The 13,648-nt window shown below is 38.2% G+C and overlaps 1 protein-coding gene across 1 annotated transcript; it reads left to right on the top strand.

The window, feature by feature from the left end:
* Positions 1–5,635: 5,635 nt before the first annotated feature.
* On the top strand, positions 5,636–13,156 carry LOC148842781 (D-glycerate 3-kinase, chloroplastic-like). Its single transcript, XM_088958357.1, has 12 exons — positions 5,636–6,085; positions 7,012–7,418; positions 7,674–7,753; positions 7,875–7,926; positions 8,008–8,049; positions 8,160–8,238; positions 11,896–11,927; positions 12,015–12,083; positions 12,177–12,251; positions 12,357–12,473; positions 12,596–12,646; positions 12,837–13,156. The coding sequence occupies exons 1-12, from the start codon at positions 5,854–5,856 to the stop codon at positions 12,978–12,980; spliced, it is 1,380 nt and encodes a 459-aa protein (XP_088814483.1). The 5' UTR covers positions 5,636–5,853; the 3' UTR covers positions 12,981–13,156.
* The last annotated feature ends 492 nt before the right edge of the window (positions 13,157–13,648 follow it).

Here is a 13,648-nt window from a genome sequence, read left to right as displayed (position 1 = left end):
GGCTGGATTGGAACATTTATTCGTATCGGGCCTCCATCTTAAGGGTCCGACATCCTTTTCAAAAGATTATCAGAAAATCTAGATGGATTTCAAATCCTTGGACCATATGAATTTCGAATTAATCGGCTGATAAATGTAGCTGGTTGTCAATTTTCCACACCCTGATAAAAGGTGCAGCCCAACTGCCAGCTGCCTAGCTCATTCAACCCTTTATTTAATGTCTTGTTTCGTTGGGCCGCCTAGCTCATTCAAATCCTTGGACTATGCTGACTGTTTTGTTTCTTTGGATTGGGCTTTTTCACACTTGAATTGGATAAGGTTTCTACAGCATTTGAATATGCCAGGCCCAAAAATTTTGGTTGAGGGCCCATAAACGTTTTTTTTTAGAGGAAAGGACCCATAAGCTTTGAACAGGTACCAGAATACCATTATATAATTTTTAAATGACGTAAGGAATGGCATAACCCGATAACAGCATAACCGCGTTTCTTTTATCTCCAAAGAATTTCATTTAACAATCCGTGTATCACAATGTGATGGATTTAGTATCATTTAAAACATGATTGTTGCTTTTGCAAGGAAAATTTTATATGTGGACCAAATTAACCCTTATCTTTTGTCCAATTATTATTTGAAAAAGAAAGCAGATGGAAAAACAAAAATCTTTCTTTATACTCCTCATACTCAATAGGTTTCAAGTCCATTTGAATGAAGGGATGGACCCTTAAATTTAAGATGGAAGGGTAGTGTTGCTGCCAAGGATGTACCAAGGGTAATAAGGTAATTTTATTTCCTTAGCCAAGGGCTAGTACGTCCATGGGCTGATGTATCCAACCTGAGGATCAAAGAGCACGTCAAAAGGCCCCGGGTATTATCCTAGGGGCAGAGGCCCCGATGGTCAACTTAGTTAAGTGCATAACAAGGGGTCGGACGAGGCCTGAGAGGAGGAGCTCAAATGAGGTCACCCAAGTGCTAAAGAGCCTGAGTAGAAAAAACCCAGATAGCTTACATAGGGAGTGACACACCTATTTATACTTGAGCTTGCCTTGGAGGTGGTTGAGGTTGTTACCAACGGACGACCAAGAATCAATCTAGCCGATGCCACATGGCATCATCCTGGCCCTGCCATATGCGCCTACATCAGGTAGTACAATAAATTTTATCATGGCACAATTTTTGTTTATAAGAAACTAAAAGGAAGGGTAGTATAATAAATCAATAATTAGAATAAAAATCGAAATTAATTTTTTTTGGAATCGAAATCATAGTGATCTATTTCCATAGTCTATTTGGTTCAAACAAGAATATATATGATAATTGAAATAATTTAGAATGAGATTTCATTCTCAAGGGGGGGGGGGGGAATAAATGGGAAGTACCATTCCATCAGGAATGAAAATGAAATTTTGTTTCTTTCCATTCAAATAGTTGGAAATGACCCATTTCAATTCTGATTCTAAACCCCTATTCCCAATAACCAAATGGGTTTTATGTTTAGGGAAATATGGAAAAGTGAAGGGGAGTTTTTGAGATAACAACCCAAACATTATTATTACTCTTGCAGTTTTGCAAACAAAATATAATTTTCGGGAATTAAGGGTGCAAATGGTAATCTTGTAACTCGAGAGGGTCAGTGGCATTTTCGTAATTTCAATAAAGGACCAGGTGCTTTTTGGTCAGTGTGGATATCACTATATCAGATCCTAGTCGGTTTCATTCATGGTTATCGTAAACCGTCCACCCACTATGATCCTCGTCAGAAGCGTGTATGTGCTTGCTTGCTTCACGCTACTACTGACCTGGACTGCTTCTCTTATCCTACGCTGCTTTCGAGTTTGGATGGTGACCTTAATGACTAAATTATCCCTACCGTTGAAGTTTCCTGATCAGTTTACCCTCCGGAGTGTATATACGTATGCCTTTATAACTACCTGCAGCCACGGCCCACGGCTAAATGTGTTTCTGATGTAGTTTACTAGATTCAGCTATCAGTAATACCAATTAATTTCTTGCAAGTTTACCAAATACCAGATTAATTGCAAATTAAGGCAGTGTTTGGTAAGGAGTTTCTCCAAAGCTGGAAACGCTTTGCCACTTATACATTTTGTTCTCTTCCTTACTTTTTTTAGAGTATTTTTAAGTTATTCAAAAGCAATTTTTTGGAGAAAATGCCATTTTAAACGTTTATTGCAATGAAAATAACATTTTAATCTAATGCTTTAAAAACCGACCTGCAATAGGAACTATTTTAGCCACCAGTTTTTGGGTCAGCAGTTTGACTGTCTGGCCCATTTCAATTTAAAATAATAAAAAAATAAAAAAAAAACAAAAAATTATTATCTCGAATGGATCAATGGTTCAACTACCTTGATCAATAGGTTGTTGACCAAGTCAAGGGTTTTTGGCAAAGAAACAGCTTATGGGTGAAACGGAACTAGTTGCCTGAATGGTTTTTGGGCCAAGCAGTCTGATCATTCAAGTTAGGGTTGTTCATGGATCGGGTTGGGTCGATTTACTGAGGTTTTTCCAACCGAACTGACCTGATCGGGTTACCTGAGATGAAAACCGAAATTGACCTAGTGTTAAGCAAAACCGACCTGGTCGGTTTGAGTCGGGTTGGGTTGGTTTCGGCTCTAAGTTCATCCATGCCCCCCATGGCCCATGTGGTGCAAGTTTGGGTTGTCAAATATTTCGGTTTTTATGTAAAACTAAAATATCTTTATTTAACAGTTTTAAATATAAAATATATTTAAATTAAAATCAAAATATAATATTTAAATAGTTAAGTAAGAACTAAGTCGGTTCGGTTCGGGTCAGTTTTGGTTTTCTTACCGACCTGAACCATCGGTTTATGAATTTGTACAACTCGAAACCGACCGATACTGATGAAAACCCAACTGACTCGGATTGGATCGGTCCGAATTAGTCGGTTTGGTCAAATTGGGCCTTCCTATGAACAGCCCTAATTCAGATCAACAACAGTTAGAAAATAATCACCCTTTTGTCTGGTCTCTAATTGACACCAAATAACAAAATAAGATATGAACCGAATCCAAAGTTACTTTGTTATTTCAGAAAATGACAATGATGCCAAATATGTTCCTCTCTTATGGCCCCTACCAAGTTCTATCTCTCAACTGAACTTTTCCATAGAAACAAAAAAAAAAAAAAAAAAAAAAAAAGAAAAAGATCTCTCTCTCTCTCCAGACACTGTCTCCAACCAACTCTCCATACTTCCATGTAGTCACGAGATACAAATTTCAGCTACCACCAGTACACTCTTTTTTGAACCGAAAAGTATCCACATGAGTTCCAAACTCTTGAGGTAATTGGGTAGTATGCCTAACTCCCCCTTTTGATGAGTTGTTGTTTCACCAATCTCTAATGAAGATGCTTAGTAAATTTACGAGCAAGGTTTTCTTTTTGACTGTGTCTACTTGCAGAGAAACTTGAGGTTCCCTGTATTATGGTGATAGTGATGAAGACCATTCCTTCTATGCTGCATTTTCTAGGTCCGGCATGAATTTGGAAATGGAGCTCCCTTTCTTAGAGTTACTATAACAGACAGTGTAATCGATTCCATCTCTTCGCTTTCGTGCTAGTTGGGCGTCGAGATCTTTGTCTTGTTCTTATGAGATCATCTGATTATGCTGAGAGATTTGCAGGATTGGGTGTATCAGACTGTTGTTTTTCATCCATAAACAGTTCCTAATTATGAGGTTGAAGATCATTGGAATGTCTATTAGATTGGGACGTTGGAGATATAGAAACAGAATCTGAACCACAACCCTCACTCCATTCTTGTCCTTAATTTCTTCTCCCCAACAACAATATCAGTGTCTAGTAAAAATCCTTGCATTCTTTCAAATGGGAAAAATGAGATTGTTATCACTATGAAAATTGGAACTTGGATAGAATCTTGAGATGTGTGGAGTGGAGTAGGTGACAGATACATATTGAACAACTCCTGGTCCTGAAAATGTCAAAACAAACAACAGAAAAAAAATTTTGACAGCCTTTTTGTCTGTATCCAATCCAACATGGATTGAGGTGGTCCATATTCTAACAGGTCCTGGCCCATTATGGGATGTTTGGAAATAAGCATAAGTCAGGCATCCCACCAAGGACTGATGCAGAATGGAATGATTAAATATCTGGGCTTGGGATGAGAAGGGTAATACGAGATCAAATTGAACAGAATGGAATGATTAAATAGGATTGGTGCAGCCTGACCCGGTATAGTTGGGCTTGGATGATGATGATGGGGTTAGAAAGAATGTACTTAGACGCCATAGTTTTCCTTGACATGAACTTGCCATCTAATGAGTTCAATTTTTTGTACCAATAGAAAGAAGAATGAGATGGTGAAGTTTGGGGTTAAAGAAAAAAAAAAAAAAGATGAATAAGATGAATTCAAGTTTTGAAATCCCATCTTTACTAGTTTACTGATAGTGAGTTCATTTCAAATGACGAATTGATACAAGAAAAACTTGGAATTCATGCACAGTGCCAATTGGCTAATTGCATGGTAAGGTCTCTGCCCGGTTGTAGTGGAGAATTGGGATTGAATCTTACCTGCATCAGAGTTGGGGGCAGGGGGTATGGGTTTGGGTGATGGGCTACCCCTTGTTACAGTCGAATTCTTTACCACGCCATCAAGCACATTCCACTGCAGCATCAAAACGCCATTGGAGTGTTTTGTGTGTGTCTTGAGTGGGAACATGTATGCATTTTGTATGTAGGGGAATGTTAACGACATTATTATAATTATTAGCATGATTATTTAACATTTTGATGTATCTTTATGTCAAAACCCTAAAAGTTTAGGTGCCCCCGTAAAGGTTAAGAATAGGGGCCCCCGTAATTGTGTCTCTGTATTTGCCTTACTATGCAATACAAAATACTATATTACTAATTCGTGCATTTTTTTATTGCCTTTTGTGTGTTATTACTTGTTTTTGGAGGTTTGTTCATCCTTTTTTTCCAAGCACTCTTAGGAGGCCTCATCGACTAGCCTAGTTTGTGACACCCTAGATTATATAGCCTCCATGAAGCTGGAAAAAATGGAATTCATCTTATTCCAAATATTCTCTAGTTGTTTTTCTTTTCATTTTGATGGATGGAGGAGTAAAGTATACACTACAGAACGTCAATGGCTCTATTCAGCTCGATTGAACTGAACCCATTATGTTGGTCATGGTTCTTTGATTTTATCTTGATTAATAATGAATTGGTTAGTTAAAATTAAGTTATTAACATTACAAATAATTTACAATTTTACTGTCATTTTTATTAAATCTATATTATCAAAGTTCAAATTTTAAATAAATAAAGGGTCAGACCCATGATTTTATGCTGTTTAAATAAAGGGTCAGACCCAGTTGTCTTAATTATTAACCGGTCCATGATTCTATGCTGTTTAATAATCAGACCCATCTTAACCCAAACTCGACCTTTTGATAGCCAACACTTAATAACTTATGTTTGGTTTGAAAGAAAAGGTGGGGAAAGGAAAGGAAAAGTGAAAACATCTTTACAAATCTTATATAGGTTTTCAGTCTTTCCCTCCCTTCAAACCAAACACAGCCTTAACGCATCGGTGGGTTCAAAAAAACCGAAAGTCCGGAACGTTATCGTATTACACACACCGATTCGATGAATTGTCATATCTAGACGATTAGACAGACGTACTGGTCTAGGTGGAGGATAGTTTAGTAATTTCAAGATGGACATCACCAACGAACCTGCAGGAGAGGATTAACGTTTCGTGCTGTTTTTTCGCGCTCTGTGGGGAAGAGAGAGAGAGAGAGAGAGAGAGAGAGAGGAAACTGAGGAAGCAGCTCCGAAGGGGGGATGACGATGGCAATAGCTAGCACCTTGTCGCAACCGCCGCCGTGGCTGACCGCACCACCGCTTTCTTCCTCCTATAAAACCCAGGCTTACTTTCAAAGCTTCAACGTCGTCTCATCATTTCTCTGTACACCGACAACGGTTAACTTCTCCAATTTCGATTCTTCATTTTCTTCTAACTATTCATTCTCATTTCGTAAAATCTCCGTGATGCCGATCCAAACAGCAAAATCAGGTAACCACTTCTCATTTGATGAAGACGAATCACCTTTCGTCTCTGCTTTTGTGTTCTAAAATATTTGCTTTTGGGTTGCTTAATTCTCGCGTTGTTGTTTTACTGATTTGCAATTCGATTTCCCCACTCGTTCTATAATACTTGAGCTCTTTATGTTCTATTCTTATTTTTGTTGCCTTATCTCGGGTTCCTGGAAATGAATTAGTTCGAGAAGTGGTCCACTCCTGCTGATCCTTCACCTTCTATTCTTTTGTATCTTTTGTACTTCAATAAATTTATTGAAACATTGCTAGTGTAACTTCTCTGTGTATGTTTCTTTCCTTTTCTTATTGAGTTTCTTTTTCTAAATGTTTATTAATTTTCTCCGGTGAAGTACTGGAAACTATGCGTCCTACACAGTTCTGTTTCTTTACATTCGTTATGTTATTTTACTTGACATAGTAAAGAGGGTTAGGGTTATACTGAGCTTTATGTCTTACTATTTAATATTTCAGTAATTCAAACACCAGGAATTTATTTTTATTTGTTTTAATTTTTTTTTTTTCTGTTATTCTGGATTTGAGGTTCATTTAGTTTCTATTCCCATATATCCCCGCAATGGGGAGTCAGAGAAAAGGAAGTATAAATAACCTTGTTTGTTCGAGGAGATCAAATTGAATATGGTTATTCCTGACAGAATTTAAGCAGACATGTTTGTCAAATTCCCTTCTTGTTGAACAAAAAAGGGCTTTCTTAGTGCAATACTTTTGATGTTATATAACATAAAATTGTTTACTGAAAGTGGCAAAGCACCCTGATCATTATTTCTGATGTACACTGGTGATAATATTTTCGAGTTAATTACTAGTTTCCTGTCACACCTTGTAATCCTGTCATAGTTTTGGGAACTTAAGATTGTAAATTTTTTCCCTTTTCTCTATTGACAGGGATCCTTCCTCTAGCACGGGGATGCTCATGGATACAGGACAATTCCATGTGTTCTGATTCTGATGATATCAGCAGCAAGAGATGGAGACAGGCTCCTTTGCATTCAGTTTTTCCTGCCACATCTCCAGTGGTTTCCTCAGTGCAAGACCTTTATGACTTTATATGCTCAGGTCCTCTTATAGAAAAATTGGGTCTGACCCCAGAAATGGTTGCAGAGAACATCGACAGGTGGTTAGAATGTGGACTTTACCTGTGCAGATTATTTCAACTCAATGAGCTTAACCTTACTATTCCTCAGAAAGCTAGAATTTATCACTACTATGTACCAGTATTCTTTTGGTGTGAAGATCAGATTTCACATCACAGGTCCATTTTCAAAGATGGAGAAGAATTCCCTCCCTTAGTGGTATAATATCTTGTCAGAAGCTATCCTTTTCTTTTTCCTGATTTTTAGCTGCTCCCAATTACTATTCATTGACTTAGGGTTTTCTTAATCATGTCTCATATAATGCGGTTTTGTATCTCGTAACCATTGGTTCGCAATAGAGGCACTGAAATAGAACAACCGAGCTCTAAATCTATATTTTCAATCCTCTGCATTAGAAGTAGCTGAATCTCAGTATAAGCAACTGACATGGATAAGATATTTTTCATGGTCCAGATTGGCTTTAGTGCTCCGCAAGGTTGTGGAAAGACTACACTTGTTTTTGCTCTAGATTATCTTTTCCGATGCACTGGAAGGTTGGTTGAACAAAAGGTTAATTTATTACTTTAAATATAAAACAATTAATTTTCTTATTTATTGCGAATTGTGAACTCTCTATGAAAAATCTTAAAGTTCTGACACTCATTTAAATCTCAGGAAGTCCGCAACAGTATCTATAGATGATTTCTATTTGACAGCTGAGGACCAGGTACGCATATTGAAGTTAGATTAAAGACTTGTTGTTCATTTTGAATTTTCATTTTCCTAATTCAGTTTATATATATTGCAGGATAAATTGAGAGAAGAAAATCCTGGAAATACACTTTTAGAGGTAGTGATAGAAAAATCCTCACTCCAATCCTTCTCTAATCACCAGTTAAACTAACTTGTTTGAAGCAGATCTTAATATGTTGCTTACATGTTTATTTGTTTTTATTTTAGTTTCGAGGGAATTCTGGAAGCCATGATCTTCAGTTTTCCATTGAAACACTCACGGCCCTAAGTAAATTGACAAAAGAAGGTAAGACTCTGCAATGAACACTTGATTTTTTTTGATAGATAATGATAATTTTATTAATTAGAATAAAAACACAGTATACATCATACAACTCCCCACAAAGAGGCGCGAGGTGCAGCCTCCAAACTACATCATAAAGCTTACAATTGAGCCCAAAAGAGCTTATTCCTATGTACTTGTTTGGCTAGGAAATCTGCCAGCCCATTTGCCGATTTTCTTTCCCATTGAACTGTGACTGAGATATTTGATGTTAGCCACTTAAAATGAGATCCCTCCTTCCTCTTCATCCTCCTCCTAACCCCCCTCCTCTTAAGAAGGCTTACGCCTCCTTGTGTTCAGGAGGCTTATGCCTCTTGCGTTCTGAATTACGCCTCACGCCTCTAGGTAGTGGAACGCCTCGCGTCACTCCTCCGCGTTTTAAAACATTGTTTCAAATGGCCCCGGGTTGCCCAAACTACTGCCATCAAAATTTAATTTAATGAAGCCTACATCAGGAGGCTTCCAATCCACCAAAGACTTGCTTTTGACTGCAAAACTTTTGGCTAGTTGTTCTCAATTCCTACTTATATCGTCAAAAGAGTAGGATGAGAACAGGTCCAAGGATTTTACCTAGCTTATGGCCCTACATAAAATACTTTCTAACACACATGTCAGATCCCTCTCCTTCTCATTGTAGCTCTAGCACACCTCCACAAAACTCTTCCTCTTCTCTTTGATCACCTGAAAGTTGTAGGGTCAAAAAGATTGCAAATCTGCTCCGGTTCTGTCCACCTACACCCAAAAAGGTCAAAAAGCTTTTCCCAAAGGCTTACAACAAAAGGGCAAGTGATTAGCTCTTCCCAACAGGGCTTCCACTTTTGGAGGGACAGGTTTGGACCAAACTTCCTTGTTATGAAAAGGTTGAGGCAGCGGAGAGGAGCATAAGGAAGCAAAGAAAGAAGCACAAGAGAAGGATCCCGAGGGAAAAGGCTTCCAAATATGGGTATCTAAAGAAGAAGGGTCCAAGCAAATAGGATCAATAATTTTAAGTAGCAAAGCAACCTGGTCAAGCTCAGAATCTCTCCAATCTCTTCTAAAACCTAGGTTCCTGTTTATACCAGAAGAAAAGGAGGAGGACACAAACCTTTGAATTGGCTCATTTTTAAAATGCGAGATGGAATACAAGGAGGGAAAGAGGTCCTTGAGGGTGAAGTCACAAATCCAAACATCCTCCCAAAACAAAACCCTATCTCCAGAACAAGCGTCATACCTGATCAGATTCAAGAAAACAGGAAGAATACTATGAATAGCCTTCCATGGAGATTTCCGTGTAGCCCGTCAAGATACACTAGCATCCCAACCATTTCCTACAACACCATGCACACTCCTTACAACTTTATGCCAAAGTCTTTCTCTTTCTAGAGGCTACCTCCACAGCCATTTGCCTAGCAAGGCTGTATTTTTCTTCCTTAGATTGCCTAATCCCAAACCCCCCTGCTCCTTCCTCTTACACACTATTTCCCACCTAACCACACGATCCTTCCTCCCTTCCCCTGACTCCCACAAGAAATCCCTCATGACTTTCTCTACCTTCAAAGTCACATTTTGTGGCATTCTAAAGACCGAGAGAAGGTAAGTTCACAAGTTATCTCCTAAAGGCATACCCAAGTACTTCAAAGGCTAGCTAGAGGTAAGGCAACCCAAGGACTAGTTCCTAGCCTTTAAGGGACCTCTAGTCTCACAAAAAATGATTGTATCATTTGCAAATTGCAAGTGTGTTACCACAATACCCTCTCTTCCTACCCTTCATCCTCTAAACATGTCCAAACCATCAGCTCTCAAAATGAGCCTACTAAACACGTCAACCACCAGAGTGAAAAGGAAAAGGAGAAAGGGGATCCCCTTGTCTCAACCCTCTAGAGGTTGGAAAGAAGTATCTAACCACTTCGTTAACTAAAACTGAAAAATGGCAAGTTTTTAAACAAGCCTCGATCCAACCACACCATTTCTCTCCAAACCCAAAGTTCCCAGGGACTCCAACAAAAAAGACCAAGCAACCATGTCATACCCTTTCTCCAAGTCCAGTTTACATACGAAACCTTTCTTCCCACTTCTCTTGAAGTCCTCCACACATTCATTTGCTATCAAAATTTGATCTATAATCTGTCTTCCTTGAATGAAGGCCCCTTGTGATTGGCTTATTAAATTAGAAAGGACTAGTTTTAACCTTAACGACAACACTTTGGCCATAATTTTATAAATGCTGGTCACTAGGCTGATGGGCCTAAAGTCTTTCGGTTGGACAGCATCTCCCTTTTTAGGTATCAAGGCTAGGAAAGTGGAGTTGGTCCTTGGACTTATAAAGTGAACATCCGCAAAGTCCACAAATACTGCCAACAAATCTAACTTAAGTCAAAATCCTTTTCCAGCAAATTTTCCACCTCAGGATCCAATCTAGGCCATCTAAGCCTCACATCCCCCTGTCTTTTGTAGACTGCCTTGAAATGGTTCATGAAAACATTGACAATCTCCTCTTGATTATCCACAACTTCACCATTGATCTCTAACTTTTCCATGAAGTTCTTTCTCCTTCTTCCATTAGCGATTGCATGGAAAAATTTATTATTGGAATTTGACACCCATCCATCCCAAGGGTTCCTACCACTTCTTCACTCCACCACTCTTTAACCTTATGGGTAAAGTTTGGATGTTTTAGCTACATATTTTCAAATCTGAAAGTTTAGGCCCACTCAAAAAGTTCCTAGTTCCAATGCTTATCGGCCAATGATCTGAAGTGACTCTTGGGAAGGCCCTAGCTGATAGCCCTAGCCAATGTTCTCCCCAATCTGAACTAAAGATGAACCTATCCAGCTAAGAGCATCTTTGGGGGGGGGGTATTTTTAACAGTTCACCCTCATAATAAATTCATTGAATCTCCTCATGTTGATTGTGCTCGCTTGGTTGGGATTATTGGTCTCATTTGTAAACCTGATCACATTAAAGTCCCCACCTAAACACCACGGACCCTCCCACAAACCCCTTATATCAAAGATTTCTTCCCACATTTCACCTCTCTCGGACCGTAGATGTTCGTCATCACCCAGGTAAACTCTTCTCCCACTCTTAAATTTCAAAGAGACCGAAAACCGACCTATTATCTCTTCCATTGGCTCCACTACCTCTTTGCTCCACATTGTCACTATACCTTTTGAAGCCCTGCATGAAGGCATAAAAGACCATCCTAATCCTCTAGAGCACCACACACTTCTCATCCATTCCCTATCCCAATCTACCACTTTTGTTTCTTGAAGCAAAACTATATCCGAGTTTTCCTTTCTAATCATATCCTTTATTACCCTCCTTTTCCTAGCACTATCCAACCCTCTTACATTCCAATGCAGTATCTTCATGGAATCACTTAAAGTTCCACCCTGGAAACAATCATCCCTTACTTGAACCCTTTCCTTCTTTCCCCCCTAGCATAGAACTCTAAGTCTGCTGCAACATCTGATTTTAATCTTTCTACCTCTAATAGCTTCCTCTTTAATGAACACTAATGAAAAGTGATAGGTGAAAAAAATTATGGTATTTATATTAACTTGCATTTTTTTCTGTTGATTTTCTTACCCTTCTATTTTTATTCTTCTTTGAGGAATAATGAGTTATTTCTAAACTATTCAGGTATGAAGATGAAACTGCCACGATATGACAAAGTATGTAAAGAAATTACGAATTCTATTTGTTTCTTCATATGTAATGAGTTTGAGGTCACATGTTGATGGAATATTTCTGTTCTGCAGTCTGCATATGGTGGGAGAGGTGACAGAGCTGATCCTTCAACATGGCCAGATGTTGAAGGACCACTAACAGTAAGAGAGTGATCCTCCGTCTTTTTTCAATAAGTAGTCAGACCAATAGTTTTTCCTCTCTCATTATTCTTTTGCTCTTGGATGATCAATTAGGTTGTTCTGTTTGAAGGATGGATGCTTGGTTTTAAACCCCTTCCAGTGGAAGTTGTCAAAGCTGTTGATCCACAGGTTTGTAGTTGTCAAGTTTGTCTGGCTGAGGTTTTGTTTCTAGGACTATCTCATTTTTCTATGTTAACCGAACCTTCTTATCTTAAATAAATCCTAATTTTGCAGCTGGTAGTTGTAAACAAAAACCTTGAAGCTTATTATGATGCTTGGGACAAGTTCATAAAGGCATGGGTAGTAATCAAGATTAAAGAGCCAAGTTGTGTGTATGATTGGCGATTGCAGGTTTGCTACTCTTGGAATTTAAACCTGCTCTCTTTGAAGTTTGAACTTGAACACACGGTATTCCTTAGTAACCAATTATCATATTCATAAGTTTATAACACAGTTCCTTCTGTATTGTGCAGGCAGAGATTGCCATGAGGGAGGAAGGCAAAGAAGGGATGTCTGATGAGGAGGTGGGTTTTTTCGTATGCACTAATGTTTTGTTTATTTATTTTTGTTTAAATATATGCACTCAGGTTCAGTTTATCCAGTTGATTATTTGCATATCCCAGCAGATAAATACTAGCTCATTCCAGTAGTACTTTGTTACGCTAATGTTATTGGTGGGTTGACTTGTGAAACAAAACTTTCTTCATTTTGCAGGTTATGGACTTCGTTTCACGTTACCTGCCAGCATACTATGCTTATCTTCCAACCCTCTATTCAGAAGGACCAAATGGATCAGATCCTAAGCATCTCCTCGTTGTAGAAATTGATGAAAAGAGGAACCCAATCTTGGCTGACTAGCAGATCATAGTTCCTTATAGTATTAGTTTGTAGTAGAGGCCATTTTTTTATTTCTTGGGCATGGTTTAGTGGTTACAAGCGCTTACCATTTAAAGTAAATATCCACCAGAGTAGTCATCGCTATCAATTAAGTGTAAATGTAATAGCATGTATAATAAATGATTTTTTTTGAACCAGATAGTGCTAAAGAGTAAAATCTATGCTATCGGAAAGTCGTGATATTGGAAGGGCTTTGACCAATTAAATCTGTCTCATGAATTTTGATAAATATCATTTGATTGGATGCCGATTTTATGATACTGGTTGATTGGTTCTAAATTTTCTGATATCATGTCTTTCCAATATCATAGTCGAATCCAGGGCTGTTTTGCTCGAGGTTCATTTTTTAAACCATGACGTGTGTATTGATGGTTTAACTCATGTCTTAGATGTACTTTCACTGTTTACTTTGATCATCTGGCCATTAACTTTTTGTGGAAAATATTTGGCTCCTATCCTGTTAGAGGACACGCGTGATGGCTTCTATTGAAGGGTTAAGGGATTTAAACTTTAGGATTTAAGGTTTATAATTTAGATTTTAAGGTTAGGGTTTAAGGGTTTAGAGATTTAGGCTATAAAATTTAAGGGTTTAAATTTTGGAGTTTAGATTGTAGGGTAGAAGGTTTGAG

This window comes from Nelumbo lutea, chromosome 8 (assembly GCF_056320005.1).
Source record: "Nelumbo lutea isolate HS-2025 chromosome 8, American lotus-T2T, whole genome shotgun sequence".
In the NCBI taxonomy this organism is placed as follows: domain Eukaryota; kingdom Viridiplantae; phylum Streptophyta; class Magnoliopsida; order Proteales; family Nelumbonaceae; genus Nelumbo; species Nelumbo lutea.
The sequence above is the reverse complement of the archived record's forward strand: the minus strand, read 5'-3'. Positions and strand labels throughout refer to the sequence as shown.